Below are 25,645 nucleotides of genomic sequence, written 5' to 3'. Positions count from 1 at the left end.
CCCTGTATATATATTATATATATATATATGTATGTAATCGTAATTATACGTTTGTAGATTACCGCGAGATATCAAGTGTATGCTATATGATGATGATATAGCAATTCAATACCTGGAGAGACTGAACAGGATTATTTTCTTTATCGAAATTTCTTCCGAAGAGCGAAGACTCCGCCAATTGAAGCTGCTAAATACTTCTTTCGTAACTAAGTAAAATATAAATCTCTCGCGTACTCCACGCGGGTACTGTAGGGTTCTTGCTTAACGCAAAAATTCACAGATCTACAAATTCGTTCTTTATTGAAGAGTAATTAAATGAGTAGTACTTGAATAAGCGATAGATATCTCTTCTAATTTCGTTTTATTGTAATTTACTTATTCCGAGAGGTTCTCTAACATCATAGTTTCTGTGCATCGAGTGAAAACGTAACGACACAGGTTTAAAAAGACAAGAGTCAAAATGAGGACAATAGGATAATTGTCTGTTCCATAAAATGATCTACTTCATCACACTTTTGGGCGATACTGAAATTATCTGCGTAGAATTATATGCAAAATATTCTATTTCTGTACATGTATATGTGCGTGTCATTTGTTTTCAATTCACTTGCTTTGTTGAAGATATACATAACATCTGAGATTACGTTGATTACACAATTAATGTTACACAATTTGTAGTTCGTTCTAACATTTCTATTTCCCCTTAGTTTGCTATTAGAATTATTTATATCTGAAATATCTCTTGGAGGGAGACCCGGGCGTAAGAAAACGCGCGTTATTTACATGCATTATTATTTATACTTGCTGAATTGCTCAAAAAGTGCTGTTACGTAGAATGCGTTTTGTAACGAAATAAATATATCTTTTGACGAAGTATGAGAAGAGGAAACGGAACGTAGCGGGTAGAGGGGTGTAAGATTACGTGTAAGCGGTAGAAACAGGTTACGAAGCTGCGGTGTCCCTTCGCCCTGTGAAGGAAACGATAGAACGAATGCCTTTCACAGAAGTCTGAAAAAATTCAAAGCGAAACAGTTCGTGTAAATTATCATTAAATTTGTTATGATTAAATAATTGCACAAGTATGGAACGAAGTTACACGCTGACCTTTTTCTTCGATCCATTGAGAAAATCCTTGTACATCTCCGAGCGTAAGTATCTCGAGTAACTGTCGCTCTTCATCAGGTGATACACGTGCGCCTAGAAAACAATAATAATAATAATAATAATAAAATGAGACCAATTGATTGTAAATGAAAATTGTTTGTAAACTTCCAATTATTATTGCGTTTCGTTATTTCGTCATTCCGACCGACACGGCAATCGGGAAATTTGATTCGTACCGCAGCAACGTCGAAACACCATCGGTCCGGCTTCTCGAGATTCCTCTTGGTCATCTCGTAAGATCGCGAATCGACGTTGACGGGACAGCTGGCGTCCGTGTCCAAGAACTCGCGCCAGATCTCTTCGATTTTTCTTTCGATGTCTTTCTGCGGTAAAGTTTTCAATTCCTGAACGGTCTCCCAAAATCTGCACACATCACAAATCATCCCTCGTCTCCCTGACGTGAATTCAACTGCACCGTGTCACGCGTTACGGGGGTAGATGCAAGCGCAAATTCGACTAGGGAATATTTGAGTCGTACGAGAAGAGAGATTCTACGCACGTACTTGAGATTCTCGCCGCTAAATTCCTTATCTAAGAAGCGTATAAATTGTTCTCTGCCAATGGGATCCTGAAGGAGCTCTTGGAGGCTGAACGCCCATCTCTTTACCCTCCTCGTGGATATTTCGCGCCTGAAAAAATTTGCAAACCTGTCGGAGACTTGTTTTCGTTCTTCCTTTATTTCAGATTAATTATTAAAAAACAATTCGTGAATTTTGTCCAATTCTAGAGATTTATCTCCGCATCGTGACGAGATGTATTACACGTACGCTAATTTCTCCTGCTCCCACATTTCCGGACTGTCGGATATCCACGGATTCGTGTACTCGGGTTGGGTGAAGAAGGGGTCGTATTCCATGTACTGCTCGAAGTATCCGATCAGCCTAAAAATGCCGCAAGCATTGATCAGTCTTGATCAGTATATTGTCGATAATATTGGGTCATTAAGTATGAAACTTTACAAATAGAACATAAACTTTTGCATTTTTTGGCACATGGACATGATTTATTTTCAATCGAAGTATGCGCCCATGTTATCTACACACTTCTGCCATTTTAGTGGTAGTTGGCCTATGCCTCTACTATAGAAGCCAGGAGCACGGGAATCGATGAAGTCGCGGAAGGCTGTTTCGACTGCCTGTTGAGAATTGAAGAATTTTCCCACCAACAAGTTGTCCAAATTCCGGAAGAAGTGATAGTCGGTAGGTGATAGATCTGGTGAATATGGTGGACGACGGAGAGTTTCCAATTCCAACTCCCGTAGCTTTGCCACGGTCAGTCGTGCAGTGTGCGGTCGAGCATTATCATGCAACAGGATTGGCATTGACCGATTGACCAATTTCGGTTGTTTAATAGCAAGTTGTTGCATCATTTCGTCCAGTTGCTTGCAATATACTTCAGCCGTTATCGATGTACCAGGTTTCATAAAGTTGTAGTAGATAACACCTGGCCTGGACCACCAAACAGTCACCATAAGCTTCTTCTGTGTAATGTTGGGTTTCGCGTGATGTCTCGGTGGTTCATCAGCGTTCAACCACTGATGTGAGCGTTTACGATTGTCGTAGAGTATCCACTTTTCATCGCAGGTCACAATTCGATTAAAAAAAGATCCATTTTTGTGACGGGAAAGCAAAGAAAGGGAAGCCTCTGGACGTTGCGCCTGCTGCGCATCGGTCAATTCGTGCGGGACCCACTTGTCCAACTTCTTTATCTTACCAATTGCAGCTAAATGAACAATATGGTGGGTATAGAAACATTGAATATCGATGCTAATTCACGTGTACTTTGAGATGGATCGGACTCTACTACGGCTCTCAAGCGATCATTATCCACCTTCGTCTTTGGTCTTCCACGTGGCTCATTAGCGAGGCTGAAATCTCCATCTCTGAAGTTTTTGAACCAATTGCCCACCGTTGCTTTAGTAGTTGAACCTTCACCAAATACAGCGTTGATATTACGAGCTGTCTCCGACACTGTAGTTCCACGGCGGAACTCATATTCATAAATCACACGAATTTTGGACTTTTCCATAGTTCTATAAAAAAGAATCCACCAATAAAACTAATGAAGATATTTGAACAAACAAATAGGACATTTGAAGAGCGACATACATCTATCACACTAATCTAACCGGATACTGACGTCTGGCGCCAAATTTGAGGTAACAAATGTTAAAGATGGCGCTTTTACATTTGTAAAGTTTCACACTTAATGACCCAATAAATTGCACGTGTTTAGCAAAGTCTAAATAGACACATTGCGCCGTTAAACCATCAAATCGGATTAATGGAATGGGCACTTTCACTTTTGCTATCTTACGGGAACAACCGAGCGGAAGACTCAATCCAGTTTTGATAAACGATTGACGAACGAGTCGATACACGTTTTTCTGTGTTCACTAAAAATCGATAATTCTGTCGACGTACGCTTCAGCCACTTTGGAGAGTTTAATAGCCGGCTTGTCCAATCTGTCCTTCAGGATATCGATCTCCTTCTGCAGGAGATCTATCGACGAGGAGGCCGCGTGCGTCTCCGCGGTCGGTGATATCCTGCCGCCGGCGATCCCAAGTTGCAGGTGCTTGCTTGGATGCACGACGGATTTGTGACTTCGGCAAGCCTTTTTGATATCTGGCTCCGTGGTATTTACACACCCGGGCTAGGAAAGAGTGTAATTCGATGAATGTAAAAGATATCGAGTTTTTTTTCTACGCAGAAGAGGTGATTATACCATTGGCCGATGCACGTCCCAGAAGGCTCTTTCCTGGCTGTCCAACACCTTCCTCTCCAGCTTGTCCCTTTTCTTGTCGACTTTGCTCTGCGCTTCCGCCTGCATAAAAATAAATTCCCACTTCCGCGAGAACATTTTCTGCAATCTGGCCAGGTTCTCCGCCTCGTAATCCGCCAGTTCCAATCGCGTTTTGTTCTGCATCGTCCTCTTGCACAAATAAACAGCTGTGACATTTAATATAATAAATAAATATCGTATTTATAGCTACTAAAATAACGATTAATCGTAAAAAGACGCGTGCGTATTTATAGATATAGTAGATCACACTGATGACGTGTATGAAATATTTCTGTACCGTAATCGGTGTTCTCAGGTTCCCAACAGTTCGATGGCCAAAAATAGGGTGTTTGAAACCTGTAGAATGTGTTGTCGTTCTTTACAGTAAGGCAGTGGTCGTCGATAGGAAAAAAATATCCATGGGATGCCATAAGGTGAGCCACATGAAGAGCCTCTGCAGCATTAACGCGCGAATTATTAAATATTATTTTAATATTATTTTAATAATTTCAATTATAGAAATATTCGCTCTCATACCTTGATCGTCTATATCCATACTCTTCATCATCCATGCTATGAGATCCGTGCCTACAATACAGATCCATACGTGTAATTTCCATTTAAATTAATTTTTTATTAATACTGTGATCACGCGATGAAGTCATATGTTACTTAACAAATTAGATAAATTATCTCTGCAGCGTTTCACCTGTAAAAACAGACGGCGTTTTTGTCATGAAAGTCTTGACCGTTTTCACAGGGACACCGGTAAATTCGTCCAGCATCTTTTCCACGATTGACTCCATCTGAAAAACAACGCAATTATTTTATGTACTTTTGAAATTGAAGGAAATGATATATTGTACGATCTGAACTTTTACCTTTTTGTAGACAAGGTAATTAGGGGTATCTTCAGCGCAAGAGGCAGTGACGTTGTACATGGAGGTGTTGGGGGACAAATTCGGGGATTCGTTCGTACGGCTGTTCTCGTTTTTCTTATCCGCCTCTTCGACATGCTCGGCCGCCTTCTTGTTGCCGCTCTTCTCCCCTGGTTTTCGGCGGCAAGCCGATTTTTCGGAGTTCATAGTTACCATATCCACCTTACAAGACGAGATACAACACGTTATATGCATTCACCCAAAAAGTAATATTATTTTTTTTACATGGAACAGATAGATCGAAACAATCGATAAGGAATAAAATGATGTACCAAAAACTGTTTATTTTTTATTCACGACTGCATCTTACCGAGTTAAATATAAAGTAACGCAACACAAAATATGCAGAAAATATATTGGGTTGGCCAAAAAGTAATTGCGTTTTTTTCATATAAATAAAAGGCGAATTTTTCATGGGAAACAAAAACTTTATTAAACAATATATTGTCCATTTTGTTTGATTATCTTTTGCCATTTTTCAGGCAACTTCATGATTCCGCGCTCAAAAAAGTTCTTATCTTTTTCAGCAAAAAACAATTCCAACAACGATTTCATATCCTCATCGGCAGTAAAGGTTTTACCATTCAAGGCGTTTTGCAAAGAACGAAACGAATGGTAATCTGATGGTGCCAGGTCTGGCGAATATGGTGGATGTGGTAACACGTCCCATCCAAGCTGCAACAATTTTTCACGAGTGACCAAACTTGTACGTGGTCTAGCGTTATCATGGTGAAACACAACACCTTTGCGATTCACCAATTCTCGACGTTTCTGTTCGATGGCATCGTTTAATTTATCCAGTTGACGACAGTATACGTCTGAATGAATGGTTTGATTCCTTGCAAGCAGCTCAAAATACACAGTCCCACCAGACTGACAGCATAATCTTTCTTTGGTGAATATCTGCTTTCGAAGTGCTTTCAGCAGGTTCATCACGCTTGCTCCACCATCTTTTTCGTTTGACGTTGTTGTAGACGATCGATTTTTCGTCGCCTGTTATCATACGTTTCAAAAATCGATCATTTTCCTCACGTTTCAAAAGAGAATCGCAGATGTCAATACGCTCAGTGAGATGAATTTCTTTGAGCTCATGTGGTACCCAAATATCGAGCTTACTAATGTATCCAAGTTGTTTTGAATGGTTTTCAACACTCGATTTCGATATGTTAAGATTCTCAGCAATCTCTCGTGTCGTTAAACGCCGATTCGAATCGATCGGTGCCTTTATTTTGCCATCATCAATTTCGATTGGCCTTCCTGAGCGTGGTGCATCTTTCACGTTAAAATCTGCAGATCGAAATTTAGTAAACCAATTTTGACACTGCCGCAGTTTTAAAGCATCTTCGCCATATATTGGGTTGGCCAAAAAGTAATTGCGTTTTTTTATATAAATAAAAGGCGAATTTTTCATGGGAAACAAAAACTTTATTAAACAATATATTGTCCATTTTGTTTGATTATCTTTTGCCATTTTTCAGGCAACTTCATGATTCAGCGCTCAAAAAAGTTCTTATCTTTTTCAGCAAAAAACAATTCCAACAACGATTTCATATCCTCATCGGCAGTAAAGGTTTTACCATTCAAGGCGTTTTGCAAAGAACGAAACGAATGGTAATCTGATGGTGCCAGGTCTGGCGAATATGGTGGATGCGGTAACATCATGGTAACACGTCCCATCCAAGCTGCAACAATTTTTCACGAGTGACCAAACTTGTACGTGGTCTAGCGTTATCATGGTGAAACACAACACCTTTGCGATTCACCAATTCTCGACGTTTCTGTTCGATGACATCATTTAATTTATCCAGTTGACGACAGTATACGTCTGAATGAATGGTTTGATTCCTTGCAAGCAGCTCAAAATACACAGTCCCACCAGACTGACAGCATAATCTTTCTTTGGTGAATATCTGCTTTCGAAGTGCTTTCAGCAGATTCATCACGCTTGCTCCACCATCTTTTTCGTTTGACGTTGCTGTAGACGATCGATTTTTCGTCGCCTGTTATCATACGTTTCAAAAATCGATCATTTTCCTCACGTTTCAAAAGAGAATTGCAGATGTCAATACGCTCAGTGAGATGAATTTCTTTGAGCACATGTGGTACCGAAATATCGAGCTTACTAATGTATCCAAGTCGTTTTAAATGGTTTTCAACACTCGATTTCGATATGTTAAGATTCTCAGCAATCTCTCGTGTCGTTAAACGCCGATTCGAATCGATCGGTGCCTTTATTTTGCCATCATCAATTTCGATTGGCCTTCCTGAGCGTGGTGCATCTTTCACGTTAAAATCTGCAGATCGAAATTTAGTAAACCAATTTTGACACTGCCGCAGTTTTAAAGCATCTTCGCCATATATTGGGTTGGCCAAAAAGTAATTGCGTTTTTTAATATAAATAAAAGGCGAATTTTTCATGGGAAACAAAAACTTTATTAAACAATATATTGTCCATTTTGTTTGATTATCTTTTGCCATTTTTCAGGCAACTTCATGATTCCGCGCTCAAAAAAGTTCTTATCTTTTTCAGCAAAAAACAATTCCAACAACGATTTGATATCCTCATCGGCAGTAAAGGTTTTACCATTCAAGGCGTTTTGAAAAGAACGAAACGAATGGTAATCTGATGGTGCCAGGTCTGGCGAATATGGTGGATGTGGTAACACGTCCCATCCAAGCTGCAATAATTTTTCACGAGTGACCAAACTTGTACGTGGTCTACCGTTATCATGGTGAAACACAACACCTTTGCGATTCACCAATTCTCGACGTTTCTGTTCGATGGCATCATTTAATTTATCCAGTTGACGACAGTATACGTCTGAATGAATGGTTTGATTCCTTGCAAGCAGCTCAAAATACACAGTCCCACCAGACTGACAGCATAATCTTTCTTTGGTGAATATCTGCTTTCGAAGTGCTTTCAGCAGATTCATCACGCTTGCTCCACCATCTTTTTCGTTTGACGTTGTTGTAGACGATCGATTTTTCGTCGCCTGTTATCATACGTTTCAAAAATGGATCATTTTCCTCACGTTTCAAAAGAGAATCGCAGATGTCAATACGCTTAGTGAGATGAATTTCTTTGAGCTCATGTCGTACCCAAATATCGAGCTTACTAATGTATCTAAGTCGTTTTAAATGGTTTTCAACACTCGATTTCGATATGTTAAGATTCTCAGCAATCTCTCGTGTCGTTAAACGCCGATTCGAATCGATCGGTGCCTTTATTTTGCCATCATCAATTTCGATTGGCCTTCCTGAGCGTGGTGCATCTTTCACATTAAAATCTCCAGATCGAAATTTAGTAAACCAATTTTGACACTGCCGCAGTTTTAAAGCATCTTCGCCATATATTGGGTTGGCCAAAAAGTAATTGCGTTTTTTTATATAAATAAAAGACGAATTTTTCATGGGAAGCAAAAACTTTATTAAACAATGTATTGTCCATTTTGTTTGATTATCTTTTGCCATTTTTCAGGCAACTTCATGATTCCGCGCTCAAAACAGTTCTTATCTTTTTCAGCAAAAAACAATTCCAACAACGATTTCATATCCTCATCGGCAGTAAAGGTTTTACCATTCAAGGCGTTTTGCAAAGAACGAAACGAATGGTAATCTGATGGTGCCAGGTCTGGCGAATATGGTGGATGTGGTAACACGTCCCATCCAAGCTGCAACAATTTTTCACGAGTGACCAAACTTGTACGTGGTCTAGCGTTATCATGGTGAAACACAACACCTTTGCGATTCACCAATTCTCGACGTTTCTGTTCGATGGCATCGTTTAATTTATCCAGTTGACGACAGTATACGTCTGAATGAATGGTTTGATTCCTTGCAAGCAGCTCAAAATACACAGTCCCACCAGACTGACAGCATAATCTTTCTTTGGTGAATATCTGCTTTCGAAGTGCTTTCAGCAGGTTCATCACGCTTGCTCCACCATCTTTTTCGTTTGACGTTGTTGTAGACGATCGATTTTTCGTCGCCTGTTATCATACGTTTCAAAAATCGATCATTTTCCTCACGTTTCAAAAGAGAATCGCAGATGTCAATACGCTCAGTGAGATGAATTTCTTTGAGCTCATGTGGTACCCAAATATCGAGCTTACTAATGTATCCAAGTCGTTTTAAATGGTTTTCAACACTCGATTTCGATATGTTAAGATTCTCAGCAATCTCTCGTGTCGTTAAACGCCGATTCGAATCGATCGGTGCCTTTATTTTGCCATCATCAATTTCGATTGGCCTTCCTGAGCGTGGTGCATCTTTCACGTTAAAATCTGCAGATCGAAATTTAGTAAACCAATTTTGACACTGCCGCAGTTTTAAAGCACCTTCGCCATATACATGACATAACTTTTTATGAGCTTGCACAGCGTTTTTCCCTTTTCGGAAGTAATAAAACAAAATATGAGGAAAATGGTCTTTTTGATTTTCCATTTTGAAATCGACGGCAAACAAACAATTGTTAACGAAATCGTGCACTTTCTTTTTGTAAAACAAGCTTGAACTGTGAGTTGTTAACCTACATAATGAATTTGCGGTTTAGAATGAAGTTAGTTACATTTCAAGACATGTATGTCCATCTATTTGAAAAAAACGCAATTACTTTTGACCAACCCAATATCTACTTTTACCATTTATGTATAATAATAATATACGACGTAAGTGTATGGTATGAAAAGTGACTATGTTGTGCCTTTAGCTGCTCGAAACAAACGCAATGTCCGAGAATTTACGTACAGTTACTAGGATAACATGCGAGCGAAGGAGGTTAGGATTGGAAAGCAATTTACTTTTTCCAATCGTGCGCTCCTGATACTCGGAGATCACTGAGTAACAAGAGAGTATTTTGTATAACAATTTCGATATTACGTGCACTGAGCTACTGGTATTTATTAATAGCTATAGAATTCCAAGAATATCAAGTGTCTTGTGAATGCGATCGTTTATAGCTAGGCCCCGTTTAACAAAAAGACCGAAATCAAGCGTAATGCACAACAAGAATTTGACTCTAACGAACCAAAGTGTAATATTTCATAATAAAACGACATATTTTACTCAACGCAGGCCTGATATTCTTTTTGCAGGTAATATAATAATAACCTCAGTTTTTTCTGGATTATTGGACACTCTCCAGTCTCAGAATAACTGAACAATCTAAGTGCCTCTGCTCCAGTCTTATGGTAAGTAAAGCTGTTTATATCCCTTGAGAAGATACAAGCAGCAGTATCATCCATTTATCATATCGTGAGATTAAAATATTTTGATAAATCGTCGATGTTTTCAAAAGCCTAGCTCATTGTGCCAAGTAAACTGATTGATTCATATAATTTGCTATCTATAATTATAATATTAATATATCTATAATTAATTTATATTAATGAATAGGTGACGACTGTGGTTTTTCTGGTTTAGGAAAGGCCAAAATTAATTAATGCCTTCTTCCAGACCCTAGAAAGATAAAAATATTCATAAACGCATTGGTATATATTAATATACATAGAGGAGAATCCCCTATTATGAGATAATGGAGTTTCTGCTAAACTAGTGAGCACTATCTGTTAATTCCACCATAAACTTATTACTCTTGGTGTAAAATGTATTTAGTGAAAAATTCATTGTTCGTTATTGCGTTTAGCTTTTGCAAGAAAAGGTTTGTGAAATTGTGAACATGTCAAAGGAACTTAAGGTAAGTCTTTAAACCTTGTTTATTACATAATAAAGAAATGGTTGGCAATAAATTCAGTATGCAATGATAGAGTAGAATCGTAGTAACAGGAGAATACGCGATTTGTTGAATTGCTTAATTGTAGAGGTTAGATTTCACGATCGCGGAACCGCTAGGCGCGTGGCTCGTACAATGAGATATTCAGGGTACTCTTAATATGAGATAATTATTGCTCGAATATGAAGAGTATGTAGTGTAATACAAAGAAAGAAAATACTACGTTAAGGTTAAAGAAAAGTTAATACGAATTTTTGCGTATTTAATTTTTATAGAATCTGACTATGGAGGTTAGGGAAACGAGGAAGCGTTGACGGTGGAATCGTGAAGATTTGGCGAAGGCTGTGGCAGCAGTATTTTTATAAAAATATCTAATAAAGTTTTGTACTTGCAATACTGATGTATTTTGCACTTTTAACACCGATTTCTCAAGGTATCTTATATTAGGAGCACACTTTCGCGATCTTGCGTAAAGCTGTTTTCAAATTTTTTTAATTTTCAGAAAAAATAATATTTAAATTAGATTTTCATTTCACTAACCTAAAGTTTATTAAATTCTCTTCAAGAGAACGTATTACATTTTTAAATTCTGCCTATAGATTTCCTTACATTCGGCAAAATCGATATGGTATCTCAATCGGGGACTTTCCTCTATATATATTAACATTATACCAGAGAGAAGCCTGAGAGCGGTCACGCTCGCGTTTTAACTGTAACGCCTCAAACGTGGACATATGCGTTCCACTTGACGCTCCCAACGCTCGCGGCGTCATTCTATCTTTATTCAATATTCAGTGAGCAATAAAGACAGAATTACTTCAATCACTTCAATGTCCACGTTTGAGGCGTTACAGTTAAAACGCGAGCGTGACCGCTCTCAGGCTTCTCTCTGATTATACCAAACTAAAAGAAATATTTAAAAGAAATATTTTTGAGCACGTAAAAGGGTTACAACAGTCTCAACAGAGCTGTAATATAGAGTGCGGTTTACTTAGCGCTACAAACGCCTCAAAACGCTTGCTATCCTTTTTTACTTGAAAGACGAAAAAGGATGGAGTATTTCGAAGCAGTCGCAGGGCTACGCGACGCAGCCGTGGCTAGATGCAACCTGCAGCGCGCCAATCAGAGGGCAAGGAGTGACCGCGCGTTCCTATTGGTGGCGACGTGCTACTCGCGTAGCGTATAAAAGGACAGCGCCATTCGAGGGCCGCCACAACTCTCTTGCTTCTCGTACAGTGAGTGTCTCCGTGTTAATCGAGCGAAGATGTCTGGACGCGGCAAAGGCGGCAAAGTTAAGGGAAAGGCGAAGTCTCGCTCTAACCGGGCGGGATTGCAGTTCCCCGTGGGCAGGATTCACCGATTGCTGAGGAAGGGAAACTACGCCGAGCGAGTCGGCGCTGGTGCTCCGGTTTATCTGGCCGCGGTCATGGAATACCTCGCCGCTGAGGTATTGGAATTGGCTGGCAACGCGGCCCGCGACAACAAGAAGACCAGGATCATCCCCCGTCACTTGCAACTTGCGATCAGAAACGACGAGGAATTGAACAAATTGCTGTCTGGCGTGACTATTGCCCAGGGTGGTGTCCTGCCGAACATCCAAGCCGTGCTACTGCCGAAGAAGACCGAGAAGAAGGCATAATCGCATAACTCGAATCCTACTACAAATGGCCCTTTTTAGGGCCACAGTTTTTCATGACGTTGGACTAATCTCGTTTAGCAATAGAGCATTAGTAATCGATCATCATGGTTGATTAAGATAGGAATAATGAGTGAGGGTTAACATTATAAGAAAGAATGGTAAATTAGACATTCTTTTATATACAGGGTGTTTCCTCTAACTGTAGCACTTAGAATATCTCTGCTTCCTTTGATGATATGAAAAAAGTCAAAGGACGAAAATTGTTCGATTCAAAGAGACTAGTACTCGGGTAAGAACATTATTTTTTTAATGTGACCTTTCACAAGATATCAAGGTCATGAACATTTTTTTAAATTAGATGGTATATTTTCCTTAACGAAATGATGTAGCTTGTAAAAAAACAAATTCAACCATACAGAATATGTTGACCTTCAAATGACTTTGAACCACAAAAATCACGTTTAGGAAAAGAAACTATTTATTGTATGTATAACTACAAAGATATAAGGTGTTGTCGGAATATCGCGATAAACTTCATTTGCACGGAACATACTCAACGAATCATTTTCTGATCGCTGGATTGGACGTAGTGGAAGAATTTCTTGGCCGGCTCGATCACCAGATCTTACGCCTCTTGATTCTTTTCTTTGGGGACACCTAAAAACTGAAGTTTATCGCGATATTCCGACAACACCTGAAGATATGCGAGAAAGAATTCAGCGTGCGTGCACCGCAATTACTCCGGAATCTCTCAAAAACGTAAAACAATCGTTTACTCATCGAATTCGAAAGTGTATGGAAGTAAACGGTGATCATTTTGAACATCTGTAAAAAAGGTATATCTTTGTAGTTATACAATAGAGTTTCTTTTCCTAAACGTGATTTTTGTGGTTCAAAGTCATTTGAAGGTCAACATATTCTGTATGGTTGAATTTGTTTTTTTACAAGCTACATCATTTCGTTAAGGAAAATATACCATCTCGTTTAAAAAAATGTTCATGACCTTGACATCTTGTGAAAGGTCAGATTAAAAAAAATAATGTTCTTACCAGAGTACTAGTCTCTTTGAATCGAACAATTTTCGTCCTTCGACTGTTTTCATATCATCAAAGGAAGCAGAGATATTCTAAGTGCTACAGTTAGAGGAAACACCCTGTATATTAGTAAGTTTGTAAATCCGTTTTTCAAGTTGTATTACAAATGAAATATCTTGGTAGAATAGAATCTTGGAGCAGTGTTATAATATTGAAGATTTATATTTTCAAGTACTGTGTGGGATATCATGTAATGATTTTTTCTAAATATTTTTATCACTTCGTAAATTTTATTAAAATAATATAATTATAAAAACAAGAAAAAGGAAATACTATCACTAGAAGATATAATTTATTTCTAACATTTTTTTAAAACAATACTAACATGAAATCTCAATCTCCTCAGCAAATCATATCACGAAATAGTGGAAAAGAGTAAATACTTTCCTTTATTTTATTTTCACAAAGATATATGCCATGTCAAAGATATGCAGTACTCCATAACATATATACAGTTTTCAGAATAAGTCAAATTTTAATCAAAATCACACATTGAAGGTTTTTAAATAAAAATATAATTAACAAAGTACCCCTAAAAATACGTGTCCCTCATAAAAGTACATGAATGTACATATAACTTTATTAAAAATGTACTTTGAGGAATTATATCACACGATTAATTTTTTAAATTCTGAAAATAGTTAAGATGACAATTTTATGAAACGTGCATGTGTATATCTGTGATATGAACGAATTATACATACCTAACATTTAATGAGAAGATCATGCGATCAACATTAATAATTTAAAATGTGTACTGTTTGATACGAAATAATTGATACATTTTTAACATAACTATTATCGCGTTGAAAATTTTACTGAATTGTTATATTCATTTTCTCTCTTATTGTATCATAAATTATAACAATTAATTTGTAACAAATTCCACGTATAGGTGGAAAGAGTGAGGCAGCTGGAGCTCTAGCGCAACAATCAGCTCCGAACGCCGTGCAACGTGATTGGCGTAGCGTTGCTCCAGCATTTTTCGCATACAAGCCCCTTTTTCCCGTATGCCGATCAATCGACCCTCCGATGTCGTTCAGTGTATGAGTCTTGTGCTGATAGTTTCGTCGAAAACGAGTGGAAAGGCAGTCAACAATGCCCGGAGTTTTATATCTTTTACTGTTATATTTTCAATAAACTTTGGTGAACTCTGCAAATTAAATTCATTCTGTCCCCGGTAAATAATAAAGAAGTTACTACAGTCTTAATTATAGCACAAAGACGCGTTAACTGATTTATGACATGACCGAGTGTAAAATGTTGAATGAAGGAAATCACGTGTGAATTCTGGGCAACCATTAACCACGAAATTGAGTTATAAATTTATAGTTAATAAATTGAATTATAAATTGAGTTAATTATACTGAAAAGATTTTATATTTGATGGAATATGATAAGAGTTTTATGTTATGAGCTGCTACAAGCTAGCAAAACACAGTTGATTGTTAAATCTAACGTGGTGAATATAATATAAAAATTTAAAAAAATTAATGTTATATATATATTTATAATATAATTTAATCAATTTTTTATTCAAAGAATCTTTAGTCCCATTTCATGTATATCTGCATACACTGTACAGTTTTGAGGGTGTTAAAATAGCTAATGGTGGACTCCTACACCACTCTGGAAGTTTTACTAAAGAATTTCTGATAACAGAAATCAAGTGGAACTTGCAAATGTGTAACTAACTTTTCAATTGTTAACTCCAAGTTTATATGTGATACGTATCAATTGAAAAGTGCTCTTAGTTGTTACATTATCTGATCAAAGACAAGTAGAGATTTTGAATTTATAGCTGGTAGAGAGATAGTTTATTTCGATTAAAGGAATAAATTGATTTAAGAAAAATTATTATATTAATTTAAATAGACATACGTGTCTATGTTTAAATCTTACTAATGTTCTTTTATTAAAAATACGAATACGCTCTTGTCAAGATCAATTTTTGTTTATGTTGTACTAATAAATAAAAATGCTTCTAGCTGTAGCGTTTTTTAGCTTTAGCGCGTTATATGCTTATATATACAAATTAATGATGAATATATATTTGTAATAATAAATATTTTAGGAATAATACTTTTATGATGCGTCGTGATTGATTAAAATATAAATAATATAAATTTAAAGTTAAAACACAACATCCCATACAGCACCGATTAATACAGAAAGCTTTCAGGAAGGTTTTAAAATCATTTCAAGATTTCACATTTCATATGCAACATTTCTGAAAGGATTCCGCAATATGTCATATGAAATGTTGCAACAGAAATGTTTCTAAAACCTACCACATGCAATAAATGTGAAAAAATGTGAATATTGTAAAAAGTAAAATTATATATATATACCTAGACCAAGTATTCGATCTTTAGTGAAGCTAACCAGTTGACAAAAAAATGCATTATCTTCACGTATCCTTTTTTTCTTTCAAATGTAAGTGTTGGTTGAACAGAGAATTATATATCTATATAATTCTTTCCTTTTAATCAACTATTTGAAGGAAGAAAAAGGAAAATATATAATATAAGAATGGCTCTTTGTCAATGTGCCAACAATTCACGCTTTTTAAAGGGAAACTTGGTGAATACTTGGTTTAGCTATGTATGTGTACATCTATATATCTTATATATATTATGTATCTTTTTCATTAAGCATATTTATTATATTAATTAGATTGCAAATATTAAATAAAAATAATAAATACATTTTATATATAATTTTGATTACAACTTTTTAGTATTTGCAATCTTCTGAATACTCGTATAATAAATTTAAATATAATTTCTGAAGTATTTTCAATTGATTTTAATAAGAGCTTTGTAATTTGTGTGCAACATCATAGGAAAGTTTCAAAATTATTTCAATTAACCTTTAGTAATATATCAAAAAGATTTCAGCTATTTTAATAATCTTTCGGCAATATTTCAGAAAGGTTGCAGATTGATCTATACCTTTCAGCAACCTTTCTATAAGGTTTTGAATGCAAGTGTCGCGGACATTTTGCTATTCCGGAGTTGTCTCATAACTGTTGCAGAAACATTTTGCAATGTTCATGAGATGCTTTCATCTGTCAGATTAAATACTTCTGAAATGTTTTCGTGCTGTATGGGATGTATCTCGTGATATCTACTATATTTATACTTTCGCGCAAGTTTTCTCGCGTGAGGCAACGTTCCACGACATCGATATCTGACCAGTAATCTAAACGATTAACGCAAAGTATAATAATGCTGAAGTTTCATAAAATTGATTAGGAAAAAAGTGTTGAAAAAAAACTGCTTCATTAGTGATTTCGGGTTGCAAATAATTGTCTTAATTAGCGGCAAAATGAGAATACTTGCGACCTCGACGCTTCTACGACTCGTGTAACTTCAAGAGACTCACCTTAAATTGTAACACCTTGACCCGTCGATCCGCGTCCTCGAATCACGCGCAGATTCACGCACTGTTTAGCAGCATCTAATTATACTAGATTTATCGACGCATCGTTTATATATTCTCCCATCGTATTAATAAAGTCCCCGTCAACTACTCATGGGACACACTTTTTTCGTTGACACACTCGAGGGAGGAAACGCGAGGCTGACAGTATATATCGCGTTTACAGCATCCGATTTGAAGGTGCGAGCGTCGCACGGGCAATCCCTTTACCACACGTCACAACACGAGGTGATTCCCATCGCGGGCAGGGGCGCGAGATCCTCTTCATGTTCGCGATCAATCGCGAATTTTTCCCGTACGATCCGGAACGTTTTTCCCTAAGTGTCCGAGCTCGTGTCCCCTCGCTTCCTTTCGAAACAAAAAAACACGAGAGCACGTTTGAACTGATGGTCAACTCGCTTGTCCGATAATGGCACGAGGAGTGACCGCATTGGAGATGCTCGTAACCGTTGAGGACTGGGCAAAGATCAGGTCGAGACCACGAGGGATGAAAAGTGCGCGCGCGAGCCTCTCATGATTTACGCAGCGGCCTCCTGTTTTCCAAAGGCACGCGAATTAAATTGGCGACTCATTATGCGGCTCAAGTGCGCAAGTTTCTAGGTGCCGCTAACTCCGTACGCTAAGGGGTGAGGATCGAAATTCCGTCGTCAAGCCATGACGAGAATATCGCGTCGATAAACGATACGCGGCTGCGCGCCAGTCCGCGCCGAAGCAACCCGTTCGCTCCCTTGCGCTAGAATGAACCGCGCGTCCCGCTAAAAACGTCGTTTTTACATGTAAACAAGTTGTAAATTCGCAGTTTCGGCTTTTGAAATTAAAATCGAATTAAATCAGTTTTTAAAATTAAAATAAAATTTTTCTTCTAAAAACTTCTCTCTTTCTGTATACAGGATGTCTCGAATTTTAACGTCGAAACTTCGTGAGCGATAAATCAAGAAAAAGGTCCCCGTATATGTAAGTGGATAGCGATAACATATTTCTAAATTGTTTACTTTCTTCAGACACGCAAGATCGAACGCAGCGTTTCCGTTGTAATTAAGATGCATAATTTATTACACAATTTATTCCTCACCCTATTTAACAAAACATGTTTATACATCCTTTGTTACATTGCACTATATATATAATTATGTATATGTATTGTCATAAAATACCTAATCCTGTTTAGTCTCTAATTTGGTTGGCGACTGATTATCCTGAAACACGTAAATGTTGGAAGATGTAATTATATACAATATAGGGACCGTACACGTAACGCACACACACACACACACACGAATTAAATTTTCAGTGAAACGTAAAAAACGGAGAGAGGATGAGGTAGGCACCTAAGTCCATTTCCACCTAAGCCAACTTTTCCGGCCGTTTGTATTTTGAATATCTGTGAAAATCGCGGATGGTGTCTCAATTTCCGGTTCAACGGGGGGGGTTTCCTCAGCGTTATTACGAAGTGTTACACAACAGACATCGTTTGCCTCATCTTGATCAAGATTCGTGCAAGTCTTTTAGCGTAACAAGAATTTTTTTCAGGAAAGAGGTACTCGTGATATTTTGCGATACATGTTGATTATTAAATTATTATAAAATTATTTATGAAAGTATTAGAGGTGTGATTTAGTTTTGAGGGTTTTTTTTGCTCAAAAACGCATGTATTTAAATATGATAATGAATGAATACCTTCATCAAAATATTTTCCTTCGTTTTATATAACTTTTTCCCATCTTTCTGGCAAGAGATGGATTCCACCACGATAAAATCACTCTTCTTTTCAGTTGATCCATTCGTCGACGAATTTTCGCACTTCTTCCAAATTATGAAAGTGTGTATCCTCTAAAGCGTGTTGCATCGACCGGAACAAATAATAATCGCATGGAGCAATGTCCGGAGAAGAATTGCCATTCAAACTCTAATAGTGTTTGTTTCACTGATAACGCAACGTGAGGTCGAGCGTTGTCACGAAGAAGAATCACTTTCCGTCGTTTGCTCGCAATTGGTGGTCGTTTTTTGTCCAATGCTCGCTTCAACTTGTACAATTGGTGTCGATAACGATCAGCCGTGACAGTCTCATGCGGATTTAACAGCTCATAGTACACTATCCCACCAAATACAGAGCATTACTTTTGAACCGTGAATGTTGCGTCTCGGAGTGGATGTTGATGGTTCGCCTGGATCCACCCATGATTTTCTGCGTTTCGGATTGTCAAAATAGATCCACTTTTCATCCCCGGTAACAATCCGAGACAAAAGACTCTTCTTTTTTTGCCCGGCGATCAACGAAATGCAAATGTTCAACCGGTTCGCAATGGCACTTTCCGATAATTGATGTCGAACCCATTTCCCTTCTTTCTGAATTTTTCCCATTTCATGTAAATGTTTGGTAACTGTTGTACGATCAACATTTAATGCTCTGGCAAGAGATGGATTCCACCACGATAAAATCACTCTTCTTTTCAGTTGATCCATTCGTCGACGAATTTTCGCACTTCTTCCAAATTATGAAAGTGTGTATCCTCTAAAGCGTGTTGCATCCACCGGAACAAATAATAATCGCATGGAGCAATGTCCGGAGAAGACTTGCCATTCAAACTCTAATAGTGTTTGTTTCACTGATAACGCAACGTGAGGTCGAGCGTTGTCACGAAGAAGAATCACTTTTCGTCGTTTACTCGCAATTGGTGCTCGTTTTTCGTCCAATGCTTGCTTCAACTTGTACAATTGGTGTCGATAACGATCAGCCGTGACAGTCTCGTGCGGATTTAACAGCTCATAGTACACTATCCCACCAAATACAGAGCATTACTTTTGAACCGTGAATGTTGCGTCTCGGAGTGGATGTTGATGGTTCGCCTGGATCCACCCATGATTTTCCGCGTTTCGGATTATCAAAATAGATCCACTTTTCATCCCCGGTAACAATCCGAGACAAAAGACTCTTCTTTTTTTGCCCGGCGATCAACGAAATGCAAATGTTCAACCGGTTCGCAATGGCACTTTCCGATAATTGATGTCGAACCCATTTCCCTTCTTTCTGAATTTTTCCCATTTCATGTAAATGTTTGGTAACTGTTGTACGATCAACATTTAATGCTCTGGCAAGAGATGGATTCCACCACGATAAAATCACTCTTCTTTTCAGTTGATCCATTCGTCGACGAATTTTCGCACTTCTTCCAAATTATGAAAGTGTGTATCCTCTAAAGCGTGTTGCATCGACCGGAACAAATAATAATCGCATGGAGCAATGTCCGGAGAAGACTTGCCATTCAAACTCTAATAGTGTTTGTTTCACTGATAACGCAACGTGAGGTCGAGCGTTGTCACGAAGAAGAATCACTTTTCGTCGTTTACTCGCAATTGGTGCTCGTTTTTCGTCCAATGCTTGCTTCAACTTGTACAATTGGTGTCGATAACGATCAGCCGTGACAGTCTCGTGCGGATTTAACAGCTCATAGTACACTATCCCACCAAATACAGAGCATTACTTTTGAACCGTGAATGTTGCGTCTCGGAGTGGATGTTGATGGTTCGCCTGGATCCACCCATGATTTTCTGCGTTTCGGATTGTCAAAATAGATCCACTTTTCATCCCCGGTAACAATCCGAGACAAAAGACTCTTCTTTTTTTGCCCGGCGATCAACGAAATGCAAATGTTCAACCGGTTCGCAATGGCACTTTCCGATAATTGATGTCGAACACATTTCCCTTCCTTCTGAATTTTTCCCATTTCATGTAAATGTTTGGTAACTGTTGTACGATCAACATTTAATGCTCTGGCAAGAGATGGATTTCACCACGATAAAATCACTCTTCTTTTCAGTTGATCCATTCGTCGACGAATTTTCGCACTTCTCCCAAATTATGAAAGTGTGTATCCTCTAAAGCGTGTTGCATCGACCGGAACAAATAATAATCGCATGGAGCAATGTCCGGAGAAGACTTGCCATTCAAGCTCTAATAGTGTTTGTTCACTGATAACGCAACGTGAGGTCGAGCGTTGTCACGAAGAAGAATCACTTTCCGTCGTTTGCTCGCAATTGGTGCTCGTTTTTCGTCCAATGCTTGCTTCAACTTGTACAATTGGTGTCGATAACGATCAGCCGTGACAGTCTCGTGCGGATTTAACAGCTCATAGTACACTATCCCACCAAATACAGAGCATTACTTTTGAACCGTGAATGTTGCGTCTCGGAGTGGATGTTGATGGTTCGCCTGGATCCACCCATGATTTTCTGCGTTTCGGATTGTCAAAATAGATCCACTTTTCATCCCCGGTAACAATCCGAGACAAAAGACTCTTCTTTTTTTGCCCGGCGATCAACGAAATGCAAATGTTCAACCGGTTCGCAATGGCACTTTCCGATAATTGATGTCGAATCCATTTCCCTTCTTTCTGAATTTTTCCCATTTCATGTAAATGTTTGGTAACTGTTGTACGATCAACATTTAATGCTCTGGCAAGAGATGGATTCCACCACGATAAAATCACTCTTCTTTTCAGTTAATCCATTCGTCGACGAATTTTCGCACTTCTTCCAAATTATGAAAGTGTGTATCCTCTAAAGCGTGTTGCATCGACCGGAACAAATAATAATCGCATGGAGCAATGTCCGGAGAAGACTTGCCATTCAAGCTCTAATAGTGTTTGTTCACTGATAACGCAACGTGAGTTCGAGCGTTGTCACGAAGAAGAATCACTTTCCGTCGTTTGCTCGCAATTGGTGGTCGTTTTTCGTCCAATGCTTGCTTCAACTTGTACAATTGGTGTCGATAACGATCAGCCGTGACAGTCTCATGCGGATTTAACAGCTCATAGTACACTATCCCACCAAATACAGAGCATTACTTTTCAACCGTGAATATTGCGTCTCGGAGTGGATGTTGATGGTTCGCCTGGATCCACCCATGATTTTCTGCGTTTCGGATTATCAAAATAGATCCACTTTTCATCCCCGGTAACAATCCGAGACAAAAGACTCTTCTTTTTTTGCCTGGCGATCAACGAAATGCAAATGTTCAACCGGTTCGCAATGGCACTTTCCGATAATTGATGTCGAACCCATTTCCCTTCCTTCTGAATTTTTCCCATTTCATGTAAATGTTTGGTAACTGTTGTACGATCAACATTTAATGCTCTGGCAAGTTTTGAAGTGTATCGTGTTGGATTTTCGTCGAATAATGCTTGCAAATCTGCATTTTCAAGCTTTCTTGGTTGTCCCGAGCGTTCTTTGTCCTTCACATCAGTATGACCACTTTTAAAGTGTCTAAACCAGTATTCACACGTCTTAATTGATGGGGCAGAATCACCATAAGTTTCCACTTGCTATAATGCTACTAAATGTCATGGATAATGTCAACACTGTAAGAAACAACAGTTATCGGAAACAGCTATTGGAACAAACTGACACTACAGTCATCTGTTGCAAAACCCTCAAAACTAAATCACACTCCTAATAGATAAAAGAAATAAATTAGAAATGCAATGCAGAAGCTTCTCTGGCGCATCTTACCTCCTTTTTAGTACTTAAATATGCGTATGTGTTCGACGCGAAGTCAACAACGGCGCTAGAGATCATCGAGCCCGTATTGACCGTTAAGTCTACAAACTCGGAGAAAGATGTTGGTATTTTCACATCTGGCAATTCCGATTTCGTTCCCAGCTGCTGGTCGTCACCCGGTTTAACTAAAATTATTTATATAGTGAAATATATAAATAATTAAATTACACATTTAAATACACGTACACCGTTTATTTAATTTAAAAATACTCTAACACTCATTACCACCGTAAATAAAATTGTAGCCGACGTTTACGTAGTGTTTCGCCGCATCGAATCCTTCCTCCACCTTTCTAGGGTAGCAGATAGCCGCCATGGTGACAGCACCTGTGCTAGAGTACACTATTCGCTTGAACGTGCGTCCCCTGAGTCCAAGTATCAATCCAGCCAATCCACCGATACCGATAGCTCCCATTCGTGGCATAACGTTACTTTCTTCACGGAGGTAATCTAAGAGAGCTGCAACAAAGTTATATTATTAGTACGCAGCAATAATATAAATAATATAATTAATCGCATTTTACACTCACAATTACTATGTTCGTAACCGATACTGATGGTATCCGAGACGACGCCAGTGTAATGCTGGTACTCCGACACAACTGCCTGAATTGATTTCCGGACTTTGGATATATTCTGTTCCAACGCAGAAGGTGGACACTCCTTGCTGTCGCGACAAAATACATATAACACACTTGCCTTGCTCCTCGCAAGATTTCTTTCAAATTTGAAACAACTCGAAGTTCATAATTAAAGCAGACGTTTTGCACGCATGTATGTTATGTGCAATGTTAGTGGAGATTAAGTAGGCAGTAGGTAGATGCATAGTTGAAATTACTTGTGCTTTACCATGGGCTCTGTTTACAGTAATCGTCTTCAAAGGTATAAATAGGCAACTCGGATGGCCGAATTAACTCTTTGATTTTTGACTCGTGGCTGTCAGCTGGCATACTGTCCTGTGATGAATTCGCTGGTTTTACCACAGGCACTGCTGCGCATAGCCCGCACGGCATCAAGATTTTCTTGAAGAACTTAACACATGAATGATACATTTATCAGAAGATATGATCTTGAAATTTGCACGTCAGTGCAAAAATTGAGAAATCAATTTGAGCGTTAATTTAAAGCTTTCATTAAAAAGTTTTCTTTCAACAAATATCGATTTAATAAATGTTATAATTACAGGTACTAGTTGTTAAAAATTAATTCCGCGATTAAATATAACCTAGCTCAGAGTCGTAAGTTATAATCACCATTGCCCTTCAAGTGAAAACTGATGGTATAAATTATATTTATCCGGCTATTTTTTTGCACTTGGTTGCGTGTGTTAATGGAAATCGTGAAAAAACTTTCATAAAATTCTATACTTATTAGCAGAAGACGTAAGTTAACTACTCTAGCAGGTAAAAGCTAAGATGATGTAACATCTAGAGCTGCCGCCTCCAACTACCACAAAACTTTGAATCTTTTAACTTCAAAAATGTAAAATCTGCAAGTAACATTGTATTTACTCGATTTATTTAATTTAAAAATACTATTTTCTAAATAACAATATGTGATATAATATTCTCTGTGTTATCAAGTGCATAAATTAAATGCAAAAATTTGTAATCTGCAAGTGCAACATTTTATTCAAAAATACTATTTTTTAATTAACAATTTGTGATATAATACGAACTTCTCTGTATTATCAAGTGTAATATTTCTTGACATAAATAAAACAAAGAAAAAATTTTATTAAAAAAGTATAAAAATGAATAATGTATTTATTGAGAAATAAAAAGAAATATCTTCTAAATATTTTCTGAAACTAAAGATTAAATTCGTGCGTATATGCACAAGGTCTTACATTAAAATCAAGATTTAAAAAGAAGATATCGCTCATGTGTCGAATTCATACTTTAATACCGGTTCTTCCGAGCTCTACCAGAGAGCCCGGTTGATAATCGTCACAACGATGCACAGGTTCCCTGCAAGTTATATCTTTACCGAATAGATTTCCGATGGTAAACTCCAGGATTTTGTGTACGACATCGTTCATATCGCCGTGTTTCGGGGAGTGCAATCTCAGTTTTCGAAACACGATCCCCGTATTTCTACGTGTATCTCGCCGAGATTTCTAACGATCGTATCGGCCGCTCGCATAGCGTATCTGTTAACGAATTGTGATTTTGTGTATCGCTTTACATCAGACAAAAGAGATTTTTACGAAGGATGCATGAATACTTTCAAAAGTGAGTGTCTCTTAATGAATCTTTCTAGTGCGAACATGGCGTCATTCCGCCATCGCGCGATATGTTTGGTCGATATATCGAACGCGAATCGCGCAGCGCGCGCATTTCAAATTCACATTTAGAAGTTGTTTTAAGGGGGGAGCCTGCTTCAGAACGTTGAAAATAAGGTATAATTTTACGAATTTTTTTGGAGAAACTATACAACGGATCATTATAAAACTTTGATGCATTTATTAGTATATGTTTAAAGATAAACAAAATTATTTTTTGATTTGAATATATCGCCTGTAGAGGTCGTCCTGGAGGCATTGTAAATTGGTGAGCATTCTCCTGCCTCCAAATTTCATCCAAACTGAAAAATTGAAATATTTTCTCGTTATTTATGAATTCCCATCGTCGATGAACCTTTAATATTCATAAAAACATTACTTTTGCATGAAAAAGTTCAACAACTTTGCCTAAAAATCGTACTTTTGTGTTCTAAGCTCCACCATTTTGGCACTTTTCAACTTTTTTCTTCTCTCTTTGGTTCATCGACGATGGGAATTCATAAATAACGAGAACATATTTCAATTTTTCAGTTTAGACGAAATTTGGAGGCAGGAGAATGCTCACCAATTTGCGATGCCGGCGACGCGGCTGCACTAAGATTTCTCCAGGACGACCTCTACAAGCGATATATTCAAATAAAACAATAATTTTGTTTATCTTTAAACATGTACTAATAAATGCATCAAAGTTTTATAATGATCCGCTGTATAGTTTCTCTAAAAACAATTCGTAAAATATACCTTATTTTCAGCGTTCTAAAGCAGGCTCCCCCCTTAAGGGCGTATTCTAGTGTAAAAGCGGAATTTGTATGCTATTTTGGTGAATTTTTTTTTTAAAAAGTATAAGGTTTTTTGAGGCAGGGTTTTCCCTGCTTATTCATACATATTTGGTGTATGTTTCCAAATTTTTGTAGTAGACAATAACTATAAATAAGCGCTGCACATGATATTAAATAAGAACATGAAAAAAAAAGTTGGTCCATGGTTCCCATGATTTCAGCTGTTCTGCT

The 25,645-nt window shown here is 37.9% G+C and overlaps 3 protein-coding genes and 1 long non-coding RNA gene across 6 annotated transcripts; 2 read left to right on the top strand and 2 right to left on the bottom strand.

The window, feature by feature from the left end:
- Window positions 1-283: 283 nt before the first annotated feature.
- LOC105280047 (regulator of G-protein signaling 7) lies at window positions 284-17,360 on the bottom strand. 2 transcript variants are annotated; one of them, XM_026974560.1, is made up of 12 exons: window positions 16,739-17,354; window positions 4,828-5,046; window positions 4,656-4,752; window positions 4,484-4,534; window positions 4,245-4,400; window positions 3,890-4,113; window positions 3,588-3,817; window positions 1,932-2,045; window positions 1,668-1,793; window positions 1,341-1,527; window positions 1,105-1,197; window positions 284-1,008 (listed from the first exon to the last, which is right to left on the bottom strand). In XM_026974560.1, the coding sequence occupies exons 2-12, from the start codon at window positions 5,038-5,040 to the stop codon at window positions 943-945; spliced, it is 1,557 nt and encodes a 518-aa protein (XP_026830361.1). In that variant the 5' UTR covers window positions 5,041-5,046; window positions 16,739-17,354; the 3' UTR covers window positions 284-942. The 2 variants fall into 2 exon arrangements, 1 of the variants encoding a protein (XP_026830361.1); XR_003407359.1 differs by lacking the exon at window positions 284-1,008 and having other exon boundaries at window positions 1,112-1,197; window positions 1,341-1,487; window positions 16,739-17,360.
- On the top strand, window positions 11,511-12,303 carry LOC105286392 (histone H2A). The gene has a single exon (XM_020033983.2). It carries the CDS (start codon window positions 11,883-11,885, stop codon window positions 12,255-12,257), a length of 375 nt encoding a protein of 124 aa, XP_019889542.1. The 5' UTR covers window positions 11,511-11,882; the 3' UTR covers window positions 12,258-12,303.
- Window positions 17,361-17,490: 130 nt separating the features above from the next.
- LOC105286391 lies at window positions 17,491-17,958 on the top strand. The gene is made up of 2 exons (XR_003407360.1): window positions 17,491-17,571; window positions 17,686-17,958. It is a non-coding gene; the product is annotated as an uncharacterized LOC105286391 (long non-coding RNA).
- Window positions 17,842-24,530, bottom strand: LOC105286390 (MICOS complex subunit MIC27). Of its 2 annotated transcripts, none has more exons than XM_011351328.3 (6): window positions 24,341-24,530; window positions 23,201-23,382; window positions 22,882-23,018; window positions 22,577-22,810; window positions 22,304-22,476; window positions 17,842-17,991 (listed from the first exon to the last, which is right to left on the bottom strand). In XM_011351328.3, exons 1-6 carry the CDS (start codon window positions 24,383-24,385, stop codon window positions 17,950-17,952), a joined length of 813 nt encoding a protein of 270 aa, XP_011349630.1. In that variant the 5' UTR covers window positions 24,386-24,530; the 3' UTR covers window positions 17,842-17,949. The 2 variants fall into 2 exon arrangements, with proteins under 2 accessions (XP_011349630.1, XP_011349631.1); XM_011351329.3 differs by lacking the exon at window positions 24,341-24,530 and adding an exon at window positions 23,605-24,056.
- Window positions 24,531-25,645: the final 1,115 nt, after the last annotated feature.

This window comes from Ooceraea biroi, chromosome 13, assembly GCF_003672135.1.
Source record: "Ooceraea biroi isolate clonal line C1 chromosome 13, Obir_v5.4, whole genome shotgun sequence".
NCBI lineage: Eukaryota > Metazoa > Arthropoda > Insecta > Hymenoptera > Formicidae > Ooceraea > Ooceraea biroi.
The sequence above is the reverse complement of the archived record's forward strand: the minus strand, read 5'-3'. Positions and strand labels throughout refer to the sequence as shown.